Below are 16,959 nucleotides of genomic sequence, written 5' to 3'. Positions count from 1 at the left end.
GGCCATTTATCTTGTGGATTATAGGTTTAAGAATTCCACTATGTCTATCATGTTGGTGACAATAGTCGCTGTATCTATCTATTGTGCAAATAGCCAACTTTGTTAACAGTGGCTATTTCACAAACTTAACCCACTGTTTCTCAGGCAATTTATCCATACGGTGCAAATAACATCGATTTTTATTTATTTATTTTTAAACTTTTTTGAGTAGCATCTATCACTATTTGCACTTACTGTAAACAAGATGCTATTTGTACTTGTTGCAAATATAATATTTAAATAGAATACCCTTTAAAGGTATGGGGTCAATAAGATTTTTTTCAATATATATATACACACACACACACACACACACACACGCTTTAGGTACTAACATGTTAAGCACTAAGGTACAACATCAAATGTATCTTTAAGGTACTAATATTCATATAATAATACTATAAAGGTACAAAAATTTACCCCAGTTACATCTTTGTACCTTTTTTTCTGAGAGTATAGTAATATTTCACAATATTACTGTATTCACTGAAATTTTGGTCAAATAAATGCAGACTTTGTGGTCATGAGAAATCTCAAACTTTTCGTAAACAGCCCAAACTTTTTGAACGGTAGAGCAAACTGCATCTGCTGAAGGTAAATGATCACTTCTTACATTACTTGTTTTTCCAGGAGTCCTGCTAACTAAGACTCTATAATTACTAACTTTAAGGTTGCAGATTCAGTCTTGTGTTGAGGTGATCACAATGATCTTTTAGTACCACTGTGCTCTTGGGGTTGATTCAGGGGAACTGTAGGTCCTGTGAATGCAAAGCATTTGCCAAAATAATTCCCATGAAAATGCCCAAGGTTAAAGATGAACTAGTTTCATGGAATCAGACAAAACCTTATAATGGTATCCTCTTGCAAACAGGTAATTTCAGCTTTGTGGTCAGGTGTGACAAAGTGTTAATTTAGAGTTTTCTTAATTCTTTAGTTCTGGTTTTGTTTGTGTCGTCCTCATTGTAAATGACCATGACTGTGTAGAATCAACACAAATCCCAAATGACACTTTAATAAAAGAAGCCTGTAGGAAAGACAAGCTCTGAGGACTCTTTCTAGAATCGATTGCAGATAGGGTCCATATTAAGTTTTTGTCATTTGACAAAATTCAATTCAACAGATATACCTGCTTTTAAATGCATCTGGAAATTCAATTACACTTGTCTTTTTCAGAAAGCTCTTGTCGTGGGATTCAGCGTTTTGGGATAAATATAAATCATGGTCAGGTGTGACAAAGTGTTAATTTAGAGTTTTCTTAATTCTTTAGTTCTGGTTTTGTTTGTGTCGTACTCATTGTAAATGACCATGACTGTGTAGAATGAACACAAATCCCAAATGACACTTTAATAAAAGAAGCCTGAAGGAAAGACAAGCTCTGAGGACTCTTTCTAGAATCGATTCCAGATAGGTCCATATCAAGTTTTTGTCATTTGACAAAATTCAATTCAACAGATATACCTGCTTTTAAATGCATCTGGAAATTCAATTACACTTGTCTTTTTCAGAAAGCTCTTGTCGTGGGATTCAGCGTTTTGGGATAAATATAAATCACAAAATATTTCAGATAAAAATGTAACTACAGTATTTTACAAGACACTAGGAATTATTTTCTCAGCCTCTCAAAATAATTGCCCATATTTGCTTTGAGTAGACATGTAAAATGCAGTTACAATTCTAGGGTATGTTAAACAAATATGGTCATTTGGTTTAGCTCTTTATTTTACACAAAATGTAACATATGACAGTGGAGCCCAAACCCTAACTTTTGTTAGGCCTATTTTGTACACTCCTAAAAAAGCCTGCTAAACAATATCTTTTAAGTCACTCTTTAGCTCACAGTTCACATTCAGTCTGTCGGTTTATATGGTTACTTCTGTTTATTTCTACAATATTTGACCTCATACAGTTTAAGCAGAGATGAAGATTAACTGCCTTAGTGCTATGTTAGCTAGAATGCTAATCTCTGACAACATGAGCCAGCTTTGTGCAATACAGCAAGTAGCTTACAGCTGATGAAGAGATAGATAGATAGATAGATAGATAGATAGATAGAGGGGTGCACATTACGGTAACAGGCTAACATCAAATGACACCAAGTTGCAGACGAGTTTACTAAAATTTGTTCTAAAGAGAGAAAATACTGACCTGACTGTGCAAAATGTAACTATGAAATATTGCTTGGTGTTTTGCACAACAGAATATTTTGACCAGAAACAACAACGACGGCTAAGTGTGATGCATCCAGTTTGCAGTTATATATTGAGAATATAGAGGTTATAGCTATTTCAAAAGCTGTTTACAGAGCCTTATGAATGGAGACATGGGATTAAAAAAAAACTTAATTTTTCCTTCCATGACAGAAAAAATGGTGCCGTCTATCAATATTCTGTATTATTGGCCATATAGTGCAAATGTGGAGGAGTGGATCTGTAAATATGAGGACACCTTTTGGTTTCTTTAGGTCATCACAAACGTTATCACAAAGATGTAAACAAAAACGCTTGTTCAGACAATTCAATTAAACCACAGGTTAAGGTAGTGACATCACTGTCTGACTGCATCATCAAATCAATCTGTGATGTCAGTGAAGTGCAAAGAATTGTGGGTAGGCAAAAAATGTTACCAGGTAAATGTGGACTCAAAAAAGCATGTTTACACGATGTTGATTTCCCTCTCAATACCCACATACTTCAATGCATCCGCTTGACTGTACCTAAGAAACAGGAAAAATTTAATTAGATCACAAAATGAAATGAAACTGCATATATGTGTTTTTGTGATGTAACAGTATTACTGAAACAAACAAAACATACCTGTAGTCAAAAAAGAGCTCTTCTCCTCGCTGTATGGCTCGCTTGGCAAAGATTCCAATGCGGTGATCACCATTAACCATGACAACTGTAATAATAACCAACACCAAACCAACGTGCTTAATAGCTTCAACTCAAAGTTTGTACTTTGATATTTATGTGATGAAATAAAGTACCTTTTGCGTAACAATTGGGGTTGACAGAGTGGTTGGCAAATCGTATTTTATTCCCTTTTCGAGTGGCATCCACTACAAAGTCTGGAATGAAATAAAACACTATTTTAAAAACACCAAATTGACATCTAAAAGACAACAATAATATAATATAATAACATGAGTGAAGCCAATACCATTGTTCAAGTTGAACAGAAAACTGGACATGTACTTGTCATAGATTCTGCCCCTCCTGTCTGCTTCATCCTGGGAAATAAGCTACACACACACACACACACACACACACACAAACACAAACACAATGCATCAATCAGATCACTAAGAATACAAATTTCAGAAAAATTACATCTAGTGCTCTTCATTAGGGGTGTGTGTGATTTCCACATACCTCTCCACAGTACTCAGAGATGAACTCGTTCTTCTGGACTGGCTCTTTGATAAATGTACCCCACCCTGCAACATCAGATGGGGCCAGGAGCAGATGCTGGCAAACAGGTTAAACAACATGTATATCACTAAAGCATCTTCTGTATCTGTTATTTCTTTTTGATTCTCAGCATGTTGGCATACAATATTGGATAAATACTAGATAGACAGATACAGAATGGTAGAACAATAGAATGATAGCTAGATATAGATAGATAGATAGATAGATAGATTTATCTTTTACAGTGGCACTAGAATGTACTTCATACCTTCTTGAGTCCTCTCTGAATGCTGCAGTTCTTACAGGAGACCTGTTTGCTGTCCCAGTGGTCTGCAGCCCCACAGGTCATGCAGAGGTCAGGGTCACACTCCCGCACCGCCAGGTAACACGGACACTGCTTGGTGTTACACTGAGTCTTGCAGCGACAGCCAGGAAACCGATTCTGACCTAGAACAAAACCCCAGAGCAGAACAGAAGTGTGTAATTTTTTCACTGCACCACTAGTGGTCTGATCTTGTTTTGTTGGTGCCCTCTAGTGGTGTAAAGATATGGAAACAGGAGCAAATATAAAAAAATATAAAAAAGAAAGGTTTATTTTACTTATTTATTTTTAAATGTTCTTAAACAAAAAGTGGTTGTTTTCCCCCTTTATTTTAGAACAGTGTAATACTGTATACTTGAATTTGAATATATTGCATGTGTTTGCATTTGTGTTGAACTCACACTCCCGATCGCACTGGCAGAATTTCTCACAAAAGTTTTGTGTCATCACACACAAGCAGGAGCTATCACACGGGTGCTCAGGGTGGTCACACGGCTGATAATTGTACACTTGATTGGATGAGTTGTCTGTAAGACAAATAGGAAGGGAAATAAAAACAATTCATTTTGAACAAAGACTTTCCAGTATGGTTCCAGCCATTTTTGATTACTACATAAATATTTTTTTTATTACTTTTTAGAAACTGCACTCATAAAGAGCAGTTATATTACGATTTTACAACAAGGTTTGATCACCATGTATTATGAACAAACACCAATTACCTATCATCAACATATAGTGTAGATTAATAAATGAGTCCTACTGCATTAACTGTTAAAAAAATGAACCTTATTGTAAAGCGTTACTGCAATTTAAATATTTAATCATTATATTTAATTGAAATTAAATATTTTAGAACTGAATTATACTGATTAGAATTACTCTGACAATAAATAGGCCTTTTGCAATTTAAAAAAAAATTCTGACAGCATTTTAAATACTTAGTCTTACCTTTCTTCAGCTGTATCTTTGCCCATAATCTATCAAACAAACAGAAACATAATTGAGCTCTAATGTTAGTATTTTGCTGCCTGTGTAACATCCAGCTTATTACAGCCTGAATCTAACTGCCAGGTAAGGGTGTGTTAACATCTTGCCTGTGCTTTCGTTTTTTCTTCTGAGGTGAGATTCCACCATCCTCCAACGGAACACGGTGAATCAGCATCTCTTTCACTGCAAACTCATATACCTGACACAAATTCATACATAACCACATGAGGCAGAGCATTGCAACATGTTACACTCACACACACACACTGCATCACAATCCCATGAACACTTAATGGGCGTTAGTCAGAACTTTGAAACCCAACCGAGATGTAACCGCTCATTGATCTTTGCCATATGAGCTCTCACACACACTAACACGCACATACACACACAAACACACAATCAAAACACTCTTCTAGAAAAAGATTTGGACCATTTCCTAAATTAAAGAAAAACACATGATTTGAGGTAATCACATTTCCAGTTATGCAAACCACAGTCTTTCTGGGAAAAAACCCACAGGCACATATGCACACAGTCGTACATTTGAATACACACATTTTGTTGTCTCTGCTTTTGAGTAAATACTTTAGAACTTTCCGCACATTTCATACATTTTAATTCACTTTAGATCTGCATTAATAAACTCCTTTACCAAAGAGTTAGCAAAGAATACAAATAAGCAAAAGACACATATATGAGCTGTTCATTGTCATTTGTGTGCACACCTCTCTACATGTCTTGGTACCAATGAGTCGTGCAATAGAGCAGAAGTTGTTGTAATATGTGCCGTGCAGGACTCTGAACAGAGACTCCTCTGCTCCGCTCCACTGAGGCGGCGAATCGGACTCCTCTACTCCTTCCTCCCCTGGTCTCATTTTGGCAGGACTAGGACACCGAGAGTTACCCTCTGACACACATGAACACAGATAAATGTCAGGTTTTCATCCCAACACAATTTACTAAATTAAATCAGAACTGAAGAGCGGCAGCTGATATTTGATATTAACTTATAAAATGTCAAGTCCATACTATTTTGTCTAAATTCCCTACTGTTAAAAGTTTAGGGTCAGTAGGATTTTTAAGGGAAATGATTCTTTTATTCAGCAAGGATGCATTCAATTGATCAAAAGTGACAGTAAAGACATTTATCGTGTTCAGCTGATGACCAGGTGGTGTACCTGTAATGGTACTGATACATTGTGTATGAGTTTGCAATGAGGTTGTAAGGCATTCTGAGTGGTTGCTAGTACATTGCTATGTGGTTACTAGGGTGTTTTGGTGGTTGCTAGAATGTGATGATTTTAGCCTACCTCCAAAATCTCTATTATACTCTCTTGATATGGCTTGGAATTGTTTTTCCTGTTTTATCATCCGACAGGCGAAAATAATTATTATTATCTTAGCAAGTACCACTAATAATGTTCCTGTGTTTCCACAAACATTTTCAGTGATGTCTCTGTTGCAATTTAGACAAACAACTCACCATGGGACAAGAGTCATTTTTGGCAAGCGAAGGTTTGGCTGTGTTTCATCTGTGTTATTTTGGTCTGGATAAACTGTCAACTCTTTATTTGCTGTACATTAAGGTGCGGTGTACCTGAAGAGCTGGTGGTCTCATGGTCACTGTCTCCTTCTTTTCCCTCTTCACCGGAGCCTGAGGGGGTGGGGCCACATGAACTTGAGGGGCGGGGCTGTCGTCGTCGACGCCGGGGCCTTTGAGACCTCTGCATGTTTTGATCAGCAAACTCTTTTGCCCCTTTCTGTGACCAAAGAATGAATAAAGAGAAATATAAATACTCAATTCTAATTTAATAAAATTATACATTTACAGCAAAGTAGAAATAGTAACACTTTAGTATAGGGACCAATTCTCACTATTAACTAGTTGCTTATTAGCATGCCTATTATTGGCTGTTTATTAGTACTTATAAAGCTTTTATTCTACATGACCATATTCTACATCCCTAATCCTACCCAATACCTAAACTTAACAACTACCTTACTAACTATTAAAAAGCAGCAAATTAGGAGTTTATTGAGGAAAAAGTCATTGTTAAGGGTTCGTTAATAGCGAGAATTGGACCTTAAAATAAAGTGTGACCGTAGAAACACTTATGAAATTGTTATGTACTTAGAAAGCTGTACCTGCAGCAGAAAGCAGTCCAGTCCACAGGGTTCCGTCTCCATTCGGATCTCTTTATTCTTCCTCTTATATACATTAGGAGATGCATGGAAAGCTGAGCACAAACAACATGTACTTTTTATTTACATCCATTTTGGATGATTCAATCACAAGTGATCCCTGGTCAGTGCTAAATATAGCATAATTAGAATTATACTAAATATAATATAATACACAGCTGACCGCCTGCCAGTAGATCATTTCAGACAAACTTTATTGCCAGGTTTAAACAGGGCTTGATGTACTGATGAAGATTGTACAATATGGTATCATTACTGAAAAGTATTGCATTGTACATAATTCAGGAACATGCACTGAAGGACAGATTGCAGTATCACTCTCTCCATTTACATAAACACAAAAAGGCAGAAGACTAGAGAAGGACATTATAATTTCTTACGGTGCAAGAAGCAGTCGTATTTAAAGCAGCGGCGACAGAAAAGTGTGTGAAATGAGTGTAGACTTTGCTCTCTCTGAACAGATTTGGCAAAGGGGCCGTCCATGCTGGGCGTGCAGAGAGGAGGCAACTTCACAGGGCTGGGTGGCTCCAGGAGATCCTTATACCTGCAAGAGAGAGAGAAAAATACAGCTACATTATTATTTGTAATAGCAAAACAAACTGAATTGAAACTACAGTAAATCGTTTGGGGTTGAAACAAGTCTCTTATGCTCACCAAGACTGCATTTATTTGGTCAAAAATACAGTAAAAACTGTAATATTGTGATAAAATTTTCTATTTTAATATAATTGTAAAATGTAATTTATTCCTGTTAAGACAAAGCTGAATGTTCAGCAGTCATTACTCCAGTCTTCAGTGTCACATGATCCTTCAGAAAACATCCTAATTTGCTGATTTGCTGCTTAAGAGATATTTATCATTATTATCAATGTTTAAAAAACAGTTGTGCTGCTTTATATTTTTTGTGGAAACCATGATACATTTTTTTTCTGAATTATTTGAGGAAAGAAACCGAAAGAAACCTAGAAATCTTTTGTAACATTCACTGAACTGGAAATGACTAAAGCAAGCTAATCTGTTTTTTCCGAACAATGGAAGACGGGCGTGTACAGAAAAAAAACGTTTGAAAATAGCTGTGATTAAAATACACACTTCACATTTATATATACTAAAGTTTCGCTTTTAAGAATACCTGATATTGACAGATGGTGTTGGATCAGCCTAACTATTAGTGTACACAATCTAAATGGTGTGCATTTGGAAGAAGCCAGTTTTAATCTGGACTGCCTAATGTCCTGATCATATTCATTTCTAAAAATGAAGGTTAAAAAAAAATTAACAGGGTGTCCTACTTGTCCTTCAGCTCCTCCATGGTGCCTTTGTATGGAAACATGGATGCAATAGCTGTGAAAATCTTGTCGTGAGGAATCTTCTTATTGGTGGAGAGCTCTCTTCCTAGTGAGGGAAAAGCAAGACTAAAATCAGAATTTTCATGAATTTGACTTAAAACAAAAGTAGAATAGTGCATGGGCTTGTGTACAGTATATGTGCATGTGTCAGGGTGTACCGTAACTCACTGTCCTAAAACAAACAGAATGAACAAACAGATTTGTCCAGCCCTTACTGGGAATAGAGGTGACGCTCAGAGCAAACAATTGCACATAGACACAGAGGCTGATCTGATGGGTAACACATGTGAGCTCTAGTCTATTTGTTGTTCAACCAGTGACACCACCGATTGCCTATTAAAAGCCCTAATTCTATGTTAATTGACACAACATATGGTAATAAACTTTTTATTTAATTAAAGGTCCTATTTTTTTTTTTTTATAATACAAAGGCATTAATACATTTTTGGTCCGTAAACCTGTGTTTCCTTTAAAAGTTAATAAAATTGAATAATCTAATTAAACAGATAATGATTTTTTAATGTATCATATATTTTTACATGTAATTTTATTGTGATAATTATTCCATTATTTTGCTTCTGTTCAAAACCAACTCACCTTCAGCAGTGCTCCTCCTCTTCCTCTTGAAGAAGCCCACTTTTGACTCTTCTGGTCCTTCAGGTGTAGTTTTCTGCATCCCTTTCTCATCCTCCTCCTCCTTATTCTCGGTTCTCTCTGAGGGCTCTTCCTCCTCCTCTTCCTCTGGGTCTGAGTATTGGCTCAGTGCCTCCACCAGCTCTTTAAAGATCTCATCATTTATGAAGCCTCCTTCTGTCATCAGGGTACAAGATACTTACATACACCACACTGCCTGTCTAACATTCACATGCATGTGATATACTGATTAGCATGTAAACTACTGTTCAAAAGTTTGGGGTCAGTACTATTTTTTTTTTAAAGAAATGAATACTTTCAATCAGCAAGGATGCATTAAAGTGACCAAAAATGACAGTAAAGACATTTGTAATGTTACAATTTCTATTTCAAATAAATGCTGTTCTTTTGAACCTGCTACAGAATCTTGAAAAAAAAATGTTTCACAGTTTCCTCAAAAATATTAAGCAGCAGTACTGTTTTCAACATTGATAATAAGAATAAATGTTTCTTGAGCAGCAAATCAGCATATTAGACACATTTCTGAAGGATCATGTGACAATGAAGACTGGAGTAATGCCATCAAAGGAATAAATGACATTTTAAAATATATTCAAATAAAAAAAATAGTTACTTTAAATTGTAATATTTCACATTATTACTATTTTATTGTATTTTTCATTAAAAATGCATCCTTGAACATAAGAAACTTACAAAAACGATTTAAAAAATGCCTTTAAAACATTCAGGGCTTTCCAGAAGAGATTCATCTCAGGTCTAGCGACACCTCTGGTCATGTGTATAAATACATATTTTGATGCTCACCTCTGTCTCCATGCACCCCATCATAATTGTCAATAAGCTCTTCCAGGAAAGCTTCATCCTGTTCCAACACCTCGTCTCCCATGTAGGGGATATTATGCAGAAATGTCTCATCTTCCACCTCAGGAAAAAAAGAGGGAGGAAAGACATTTATTTGTGATTTTATTGATTTATATAAAAACATGTTCCATATATATTCATGGATCAGTGAGGTTCTTCTAATGAGAGATAAATAAACACTGATATTGTAAATGTGTGTTGTGGGTGGGAGTTTTTGTGTATGCCTATATTTGTGCCTGTAAGTGAGTGTAGGCGTTTAAAGACGCACATCCTCCTCTACCTGAGAGATGATTTCAAAAAACACTGCTTAGAGCTGACAGAACATGTGAATGCGCTGCTGCAAGGTGACCTACTTTTAAAATGACCAGTGTCATAAAATGATGCTTTTCTTCTATTTTCATCTCTCTCCTTATTTTTCTGCAGAAGCAGGCTTCTAATGGTGATCATGATTGAGTGAATTTTATGTGCGTTACTGTGTGCGCTTATTGTCCACATCCAGTACCATGAAGTTCTGCTGCAAAGGGGACCAGGAGTACATGAATGGTATCCCAGCAACAGTTGTCAAGGGACGCATGGCAACTGCCTGGTTCGGAAAAGATGGAAAGCCAGACTCTACCATGCACAACTGTGATTGGACAAGAAAGGGAAGACAGGAAAACAGAAGACAAGTCAAAGTGTCACTAAGAACTATTAGAGGACCGTTAAATTGCTTTAGTCCTGCATATATTAATTAGCCAATGTAACTTGAATAATTTTACATTAGTTGTATTTTAATACATTTTCCCCAAAGTTTACTCATAGATTACTGAATATAAATCTAAATAAAAAAATTATTTTCATGTATTATTAAAGGAAAAATTCACCCAAAATTAAAATACTGACATCATTTAAATTGTTCCAAACCTTTATGACTTTCTTTCTTCTAGGAAAAAGGAGAAATTTCAAGAATTAAACTGGTCACTCCTTTCCATGCATTTTACAATAAATATTAACTGAGGCTTTCAAGCTTCAGAAAGGATGAAAAAGCATCATGAAAGTAGTCCATACAATGCACGCACTGTATTCCAATCTTGAATTTCCTGAAGCCACATAATAGTTGTAAATCGTTTGAGTCAAGTTTTGTGAACTGGATCAAATGATTTGTTAAAAAGATTTGCAAATCAGTCACCAAAACTTCTCTCATGAACATGGAAATGTGGGCGAGAATAATGACTTATTTTATAATTTTCTCTGTTAATCACTTAAATCTTGTATGGCTTCAAAAGGAACATAGTGTACAAATTGTACAGACCAATTTATGATTTTTTTTATGCTTTTGTTTCCTTCTTGAAGTTCGAAAGCTTCAGTCATGCTTAATTGTAAAAAAAAAAAAAGTGAATAGTATTTAATATGTCTCCTTTGTTTCACAAAGAAAAAAAAGTCATACTGGAACAACATGAGAGTGAAAAATGATGAAAGAATTTAATTCCACACCAAATCAGTGACAGAAACATCATTAGATCAAGAAGAATTGAAATGGGACCAAATGTGTGCAAAGGGAAATTACATTTGTGACCAAAATCATAACCCACTAATCAAAATATTTGGTTTGGTTTTATCTAAAGAACATCAAGTGTGGTATTGTTTTCCAGTGCTGTTGCATGAAGGATCCAGCTGTGCAGGTATGTTGAGCAGTCTCTGTATTCCACAGAGAGCTAAGCTCTGCTGTGCCCGCTGGCTGCTTTTATTGTGGGTATCACAGGAGTTTTAGATACTGAGCTCTGGCTTGGCAAACATACAAATACATTTTTGGCAACAGAGCAATTTAATGAAGAGGGGAAAAAACACTTTGCTGCATTTTACTGGCCTGCTGGTAATATTTGCCCTGACTAATTAATTAGAGGTTAACTGTACCACAGTCAGTCCGTTAATAACATCATTAGATTGATCTAAACACTTGTCACGTAGGATATGATAAAGTAGGTTCTGCAGGAAATGGAAGGCGAACTGTGGCACCTGATCTTGAATCATTACTGGCATTTTGTTAGAATAAATTATGTTTGGAAAATGGCAAGGCAAAGCTCACTATGTATTGATTCGGCTCATAAATCATCTGGGGGGACAGTCTTGTGCTGAATTAACAGGGGCAATTCACAGTAAAGCTATCTAGATGCAAGATGATTGACACTGGTTAGTGGTAGTCAAGGCCCCCGGCTGTGTCATTCTTGCCTTTTTGCTGGATAGAGAGCCACTGGTTGTGGACAGGGGAATAGACTGGATTCGGAGCTTGGACCATTCCTCATTCAGTAGCTCAGTTCTTCCTTCAATCCTGCGGCGATTTGACTGGAAAAGAGCCTGTGAAAAACACACAGCTTAATAGTTAAAAACACTGAATTATATTAATTGAAAGCTAAGATACATGCAATTAGAATGGAACAGAAAACAAATCAAGGAAAATAAAAGAAGGCAGAATGATGACTTTTTTTAAGAAATAGACAACGGTTCAGACGTTTGGGGTTGGTAAGATTTAAAAAAAAATTTTTTTTTTAAGAAGTCAGCTGCATTTATTTAATGAAAAATACAGTAAAATAGTAATATTGTGAAATATTATTACATCTTTAAAAAATGTTTTCTATTTTAATACATTGTAAAATTAATTTTAAAAGTAATTTATTCCTGTGATGGCAAAGCTGAATTTTCAGCATCATTACTCCAGTCTTCAGTGTCACATGATCCTTCAGAAATTATTCTAATATGCTGATTTGCTGCTCAAGAAACATTTCTTATTATTGTCATTATTTTTGGGATATATTTTATAAGTTGATTTTTAGGATCCCTTGATGAATAGAAAGTTCATAGAACAGCATTTATTTGAAACCGAAATATTTTGTAACATTATAAATGTATTTACTGTCACATTTGATCAATGCATACTTGCTGTAAAACTTACTGACCCCAAACTATTTAATGACAGTGTATATATATATATATATATATATATATAAATATAAATCTATATACGTATATATCTATCTATCTATCTATATATATATATATATATATATATATATATATAAACGTTTAGAGATGAGAGAAAAAAGAAATACAGTATAAGTTAAATTGAAAGTGTAAAGGAAAGAAAAGTAAAACAATACTGCAAAAGACCGTCTACCTTGACCTCCTCAGCTTTGCGGAAGCGTTTCAACTGTCTTAACCTCATGTACTCAGACTTGACTCTCTTCTTCCATTCCAGCAGACTGCGGGGGGGCTTTGCAGTGCAGGATCGGGGACCTGACAACTCCTCCATCATCAGCCTCACCTGGCTACAATGCACAGGAGCAATAGTTATACATGGGACAAATGCACATCCAGCTGAGCTGAGCTCACATTCAGACAACACTGGAACAAACACTAAGTTTAAGAATTCTATGAAACTTACAACAAAGTTATGATGTAAAATGAAATATTTCAGACTGTTTTAAAAAAATTCAAAAAGTCTTATGTATGCATGATGTTTAAATTATTATATCTAATATAATATATATATTACACATAGTAATTATTATATATAAATATAATATGGTGCATAAATAATCATCTGTATTGATAGTTATTCTTGTGAATCCATAGATTCACCTTCATGAGAAACATATTCTCTGGGATGTGATAAAAAGCACCTTCCATAAGGGTTCCCATCAGATGTGACTCATTCTCTTTCTCACACACACACACACACAAGGGACCTATAAATTGCATGACTCAAACTTTATCATTCAGTAGTGACTCCATATAGGACTCACTCACTGCCCCCTGCAGTTATTACATCTTTAAAAAATGTTTTCTATTTTAATACATTGTAAAATTAATTTTAAAAGTAATTTATTCCTGTGATGGCAAAGCTGAATTTTCAGCATCATTACTCCAGTCTTCAGTGTCACATGATCCTTCAGAAATTATTCTAATATGCTGATTTGCTGCTCAAGAAACATTTCTTATTATTGTCATTATTTTTGGGATATATTTTATAAGTTGATTTTTAGGATCCCTTGATGAATAGAAAGTTCATAGAACAGCATTTATTTGAAACCGAAATATTTTGTAACATTATAAATGTATTTACTGTCACATTTGATCAATGCATACTTGCTGTAAAACTTACTGACCCCAAACTATTTAATGACAGTGTATATATACATGGGACAAATGCACATCCAGCTGAGCTGAGCTCACATTCAGACAACACTGGAACAAACACTAAGTTTAAGAATTTTATGAAACTTACAACAAAGTTATGATGTAAAATGAAATATTTCAGACTGTTTTAAAAAAATTCAAAAAGTCTTATGTATGCATGATGTTTAAATTATTATATCTAATATAATATATATATTACACATAGTAATTATTATATATAAATATAATATGGTGCATAATTAATCATCTGTATTGATAGTTATTCTTGTGAATCCATAGATTCACCTTCATGAGAAACATATTCTCTGGGATGTGATAAAAAGCACCTTCCATAAGGGTTCCCATCAGATGTGACTCATTCTCTTTCTCACACACACACACACACAAGGGACCTATAAATTGCATGACTCAAACTTTATCATTCAGTAGTGACTCCATATAGGACTCACTCACTGCCCCCTGCAGTTCACAAAACACAACTAACATTACGCATCACACACCTATTAAAGGTCTCCAATTCAGATTAGTGCTTCAGATGAACGAAACACCCCGGAAACCACTTAATGGAAAAGAAAACGACAAGAGAGAACGCGCTAGCTGCCACAGAGCAAAACTGGCGATGCAAATCGCATCCAAGTGACACTGTGTGCTCGGAAAAACACGCGCTCCTGACGAGCACACATTGGAAGTGGGCGTGTCTCTCTCGCGAGCCCATATCGCCACGGTGCGGATAAGTGCGTAGTACACGTTTCACCATTTCTTAACCCTCCGATACTGTTTTGTCGAACTTTCGAGAAACTAAAAATGAAATATAAAATGTTGTTTGGGAACGAATAGTGTGAGGCTACACGGGCCACGAACGAAAGCGTTTATAATGAAGGACGCTAAGCTTCAACAACGCCACGCGTTGAAAATACTTGCACGAGACACTATGAAGCAAACGATACACGCCGAGACGATTTAAACATGTCGTGTGCAACATGCTCTATCTCCCTCGCACATGCTGGATAACGATACGGAGACAGAGATCGCCGTCGCAGTTTGAAATACCGTAAGAGTCCCTGCTCCTTCCTTTAAATCCTCGCGAATCAGCCTCAGCTCCAAGTGCGCAGCAAAGAAGTCCGCGTGCCCAAAAACGTCCTGTAGTGAAAAACGGTGTCCTGGCTACCGACCCACTGCAGATATCGGTGCCAGAATGCTTGTGTTGACGAGCGCAGGGGATGTGAGGGTTCCTCGGTCGTCCATAAGCATGTCGAGATTGTAGTTGTACAGTTAAGAGCTGCGCACTTGGTTGGCACGTTCAGAGCACAGGGTGACGTCTTTATTATGAACATACTCCAGCTCTCTTTGGCTGGACCACAGGCTACGAGTGCGCCGAGGGGGAAAATAATAATGCATTTTATATAAATTATTATAATTTATAAATTATTATAAATAAAAACTCATTTTCTGAATAATTAATAACCTGAATGCAAACATATGCATGAGCTCTGACATTTAGGAAGCTTCGTTTAAAATGTGATTAATCGATTAATAGCGATTATCCGTCTATTATTATTATTATTAATAATAAAAATATTAATATTGAATAGTCACATAGTAGCGTGCTTTATAATGTTCATTATAAATAAAAATGCACATTTAAAAAAAATATTTTAAACATAAAAATAAAGTGCTGATGACAGAAACAGCTTGCATATAAACCATTTGAGTAGTTTTATTTACTTTATAGCAAGATACCTAATCATATGTATTGACGTATTATGTACACGTGGATGTTAATGTATGCAGAGACTCCGCGCAAAGGGGCCTGGCTTGAAGATCCAATGCTTGTTGTTTTTGCACGGCTCGCTTGAGATCCGCAGCGCTTAGCATGTGCTGTTTTCCTCCGGAGAGCGAGCGAGGGCAGCGTGGGGTCCGCCCGCCGCTCGATGCGGAAGCCACTGCCCTTCTCTGCACGTCACACGTGACCCAACGAGAACGCGCTTGAATGGACGCGCTCGAGAGATCGTAACGCAGTATGAATAGCAGTAAACTGCTTTATACATTTACCCGCTCCCTGGCCCCAATTATATCAGTAATAGGCTGCTACTATTATGTGAGCCCCAATGACTGTTATTGCGACTATTATTTAAAAATAAATAAATACAAATAAAATATAGGCATAGTAATGATGCAACTACAAATGCAATAATAATAATAATGTTATATTATGTTATATAATTTAAGAATACATCTCATAGCAAGTTTTCGACAGATGTTTTTTACATTTATGAATCCACTAGATGGCGACATGTAACCATTTACACCTAGTCCTATTTTTTTTAAAGAGACAGATCACCCAAAAGTAAAAAGTCTAACTCAACTTGCTCCAAACTTGTTTGGCTTTCTTTCTTTCGTGAAACACATAAAATGAGGTATTAGGCAGAAGGACTGTTTCAGCCCCTATTTAGTTTTAGATTTTGTTTGAAAAAAATATGCAATGAAAGTGAATGGCGACTCTTCACAAGCATGTTTGGAACAACATAGAGATTTTCATTTTCATTTTTGACATAACCATCCCAGAGTATTCATTGACACTGTAGGTTCTTAAAGAAAAAAAATTCAGTCGTGTTGCAAGAACATGGAAATGATATTTGGTTTGGTTTCATAGAGTAATAGCTTAAGAACTATATACTGTATGTACAAACTTAATTTTCTGTAAAGTTGCTTTGCAACGATTTGTATCGTGAAAAGCGCTGTACAAATAAACTTGAATTTAATTTAATTTAATTTTTTTTTTTTTTAAATATATATATTTTTTTATTTACTGTCTCTTTTAATTTCCTACAGCTCTTAGGACCCCTTTTTATTTTAATTTTTGTTTGTTGTGTTTTACTTTTACCTTATTTTAGTTATTTCACCATCACCATCTTCGCTTTTTGTATAGGATTACAGTAGTTCTAGCAACTGTTGT

General features: G+C 35.7%; 1 protein-coding gene across 2 annotated transcripts; it reads right to left on the bottom strand.

The window, feature by feature from the left end:
* Positions 1-1,919: 1,919 nt before the first annotated feature.
* Positions 1,920-15,371, bottom strand: LOC107720007 (histone-lysine N-methyltransferase EZH1-like). 2 transcript variants are annotated; one of them, XM_016527573.1, is made up of 20 exons: positions 15,054-15,371; positions 12,982-13,132; positions 12,039-12,164; positions 10,333-10,455; positions 9,774-9,891; positions 8,913-9,125; positions 8,259-8,361; positions 7,347-7,510; positions 6,910-7,001; positions 6,362-6,524; positions 5,490-5,671; positions 4,869-4,960; positions 4,723-4,751; positions 4,173-4,298; positions 3,718-3,896; positions 3,411-3,506; positions 3,199-3,280; positions 3,026-3,106; positions 2,853-2,937; positions 1,920-2,752 (listed from the first exon to the last, which is right to left on the bottom strand). In XM_016527573.1, the coding sequence occupies exons 2-20, from the start codon at positions 13,117-13,119 to the stop codon at positions 2,692-2,694; spliced, it is 2,253 nt and encodes a 750-aa protein (XP_016383059.1). In that variant the 5' UTR covers positions 13,120-13,132; positions 15,054-15,371; the 3' UTR covers positions 1,920-2,691. The 2 variants fall into 2 exon arrangements, with proteins under 2 accessions (XP_016383059.1, XP_016383060.1); XM_016527574.1 differs by lacking the exon at positions 15,054-15,371 and adding an exon at positions 14,504-15,000.
* Positions 15,372-16,959: the final 1,588 nt, after the last annotated feature.

The sequence above is a fragment of the Sinocyclocheilus rhinocerous genome, unplaced genomic scaffold (assembly GCF_001515625.1).
Source record: "Sinocyclocheilus rhinocerous isolate Xijiao unplaced genomic scaffold, SAMN03320098_v1.1 scaffold273, whole genome shotgun sequence".
NCBI classification, from domain to species: Eukaryota; Metazoa; Chordata; class Actinopteri; order Cypriniformes; family Cyprinidae; genus Sinocyclocheilus; species Sinocyclocheilus rhinocerous.
Note: the sequence above shows the minus strand (reverse complement) of the source record. Positions and strands in the feature narration are given on the sequence as shown.

Excerpts from the sequence above, each read along its gene's own strand:
- LOC107720007 (XM_016527573.1), bottom strand. The coding sequence starts at position 13,119 with ATGATGGAGGAGTTGTCAGGTCCCCGATCCTGCACTGCAAAGCCCCCC. Across the intron at positions 9,892-10,332 it reads CTTTGCAGCAGAACTTCATG|GTGGAAGATGAGACATTTCT; the intron begins GTACTGGATGTG and ends TTTTTTCCTGAG. Across the intron at positions 3,897-4,172 it reads CTGCCAGTGCGATCGGGAGT|GTCAGAATCGGTTTCCTGGC; the intron begins GTGAGTTCAACA and ends GTTTTGTTCTAG.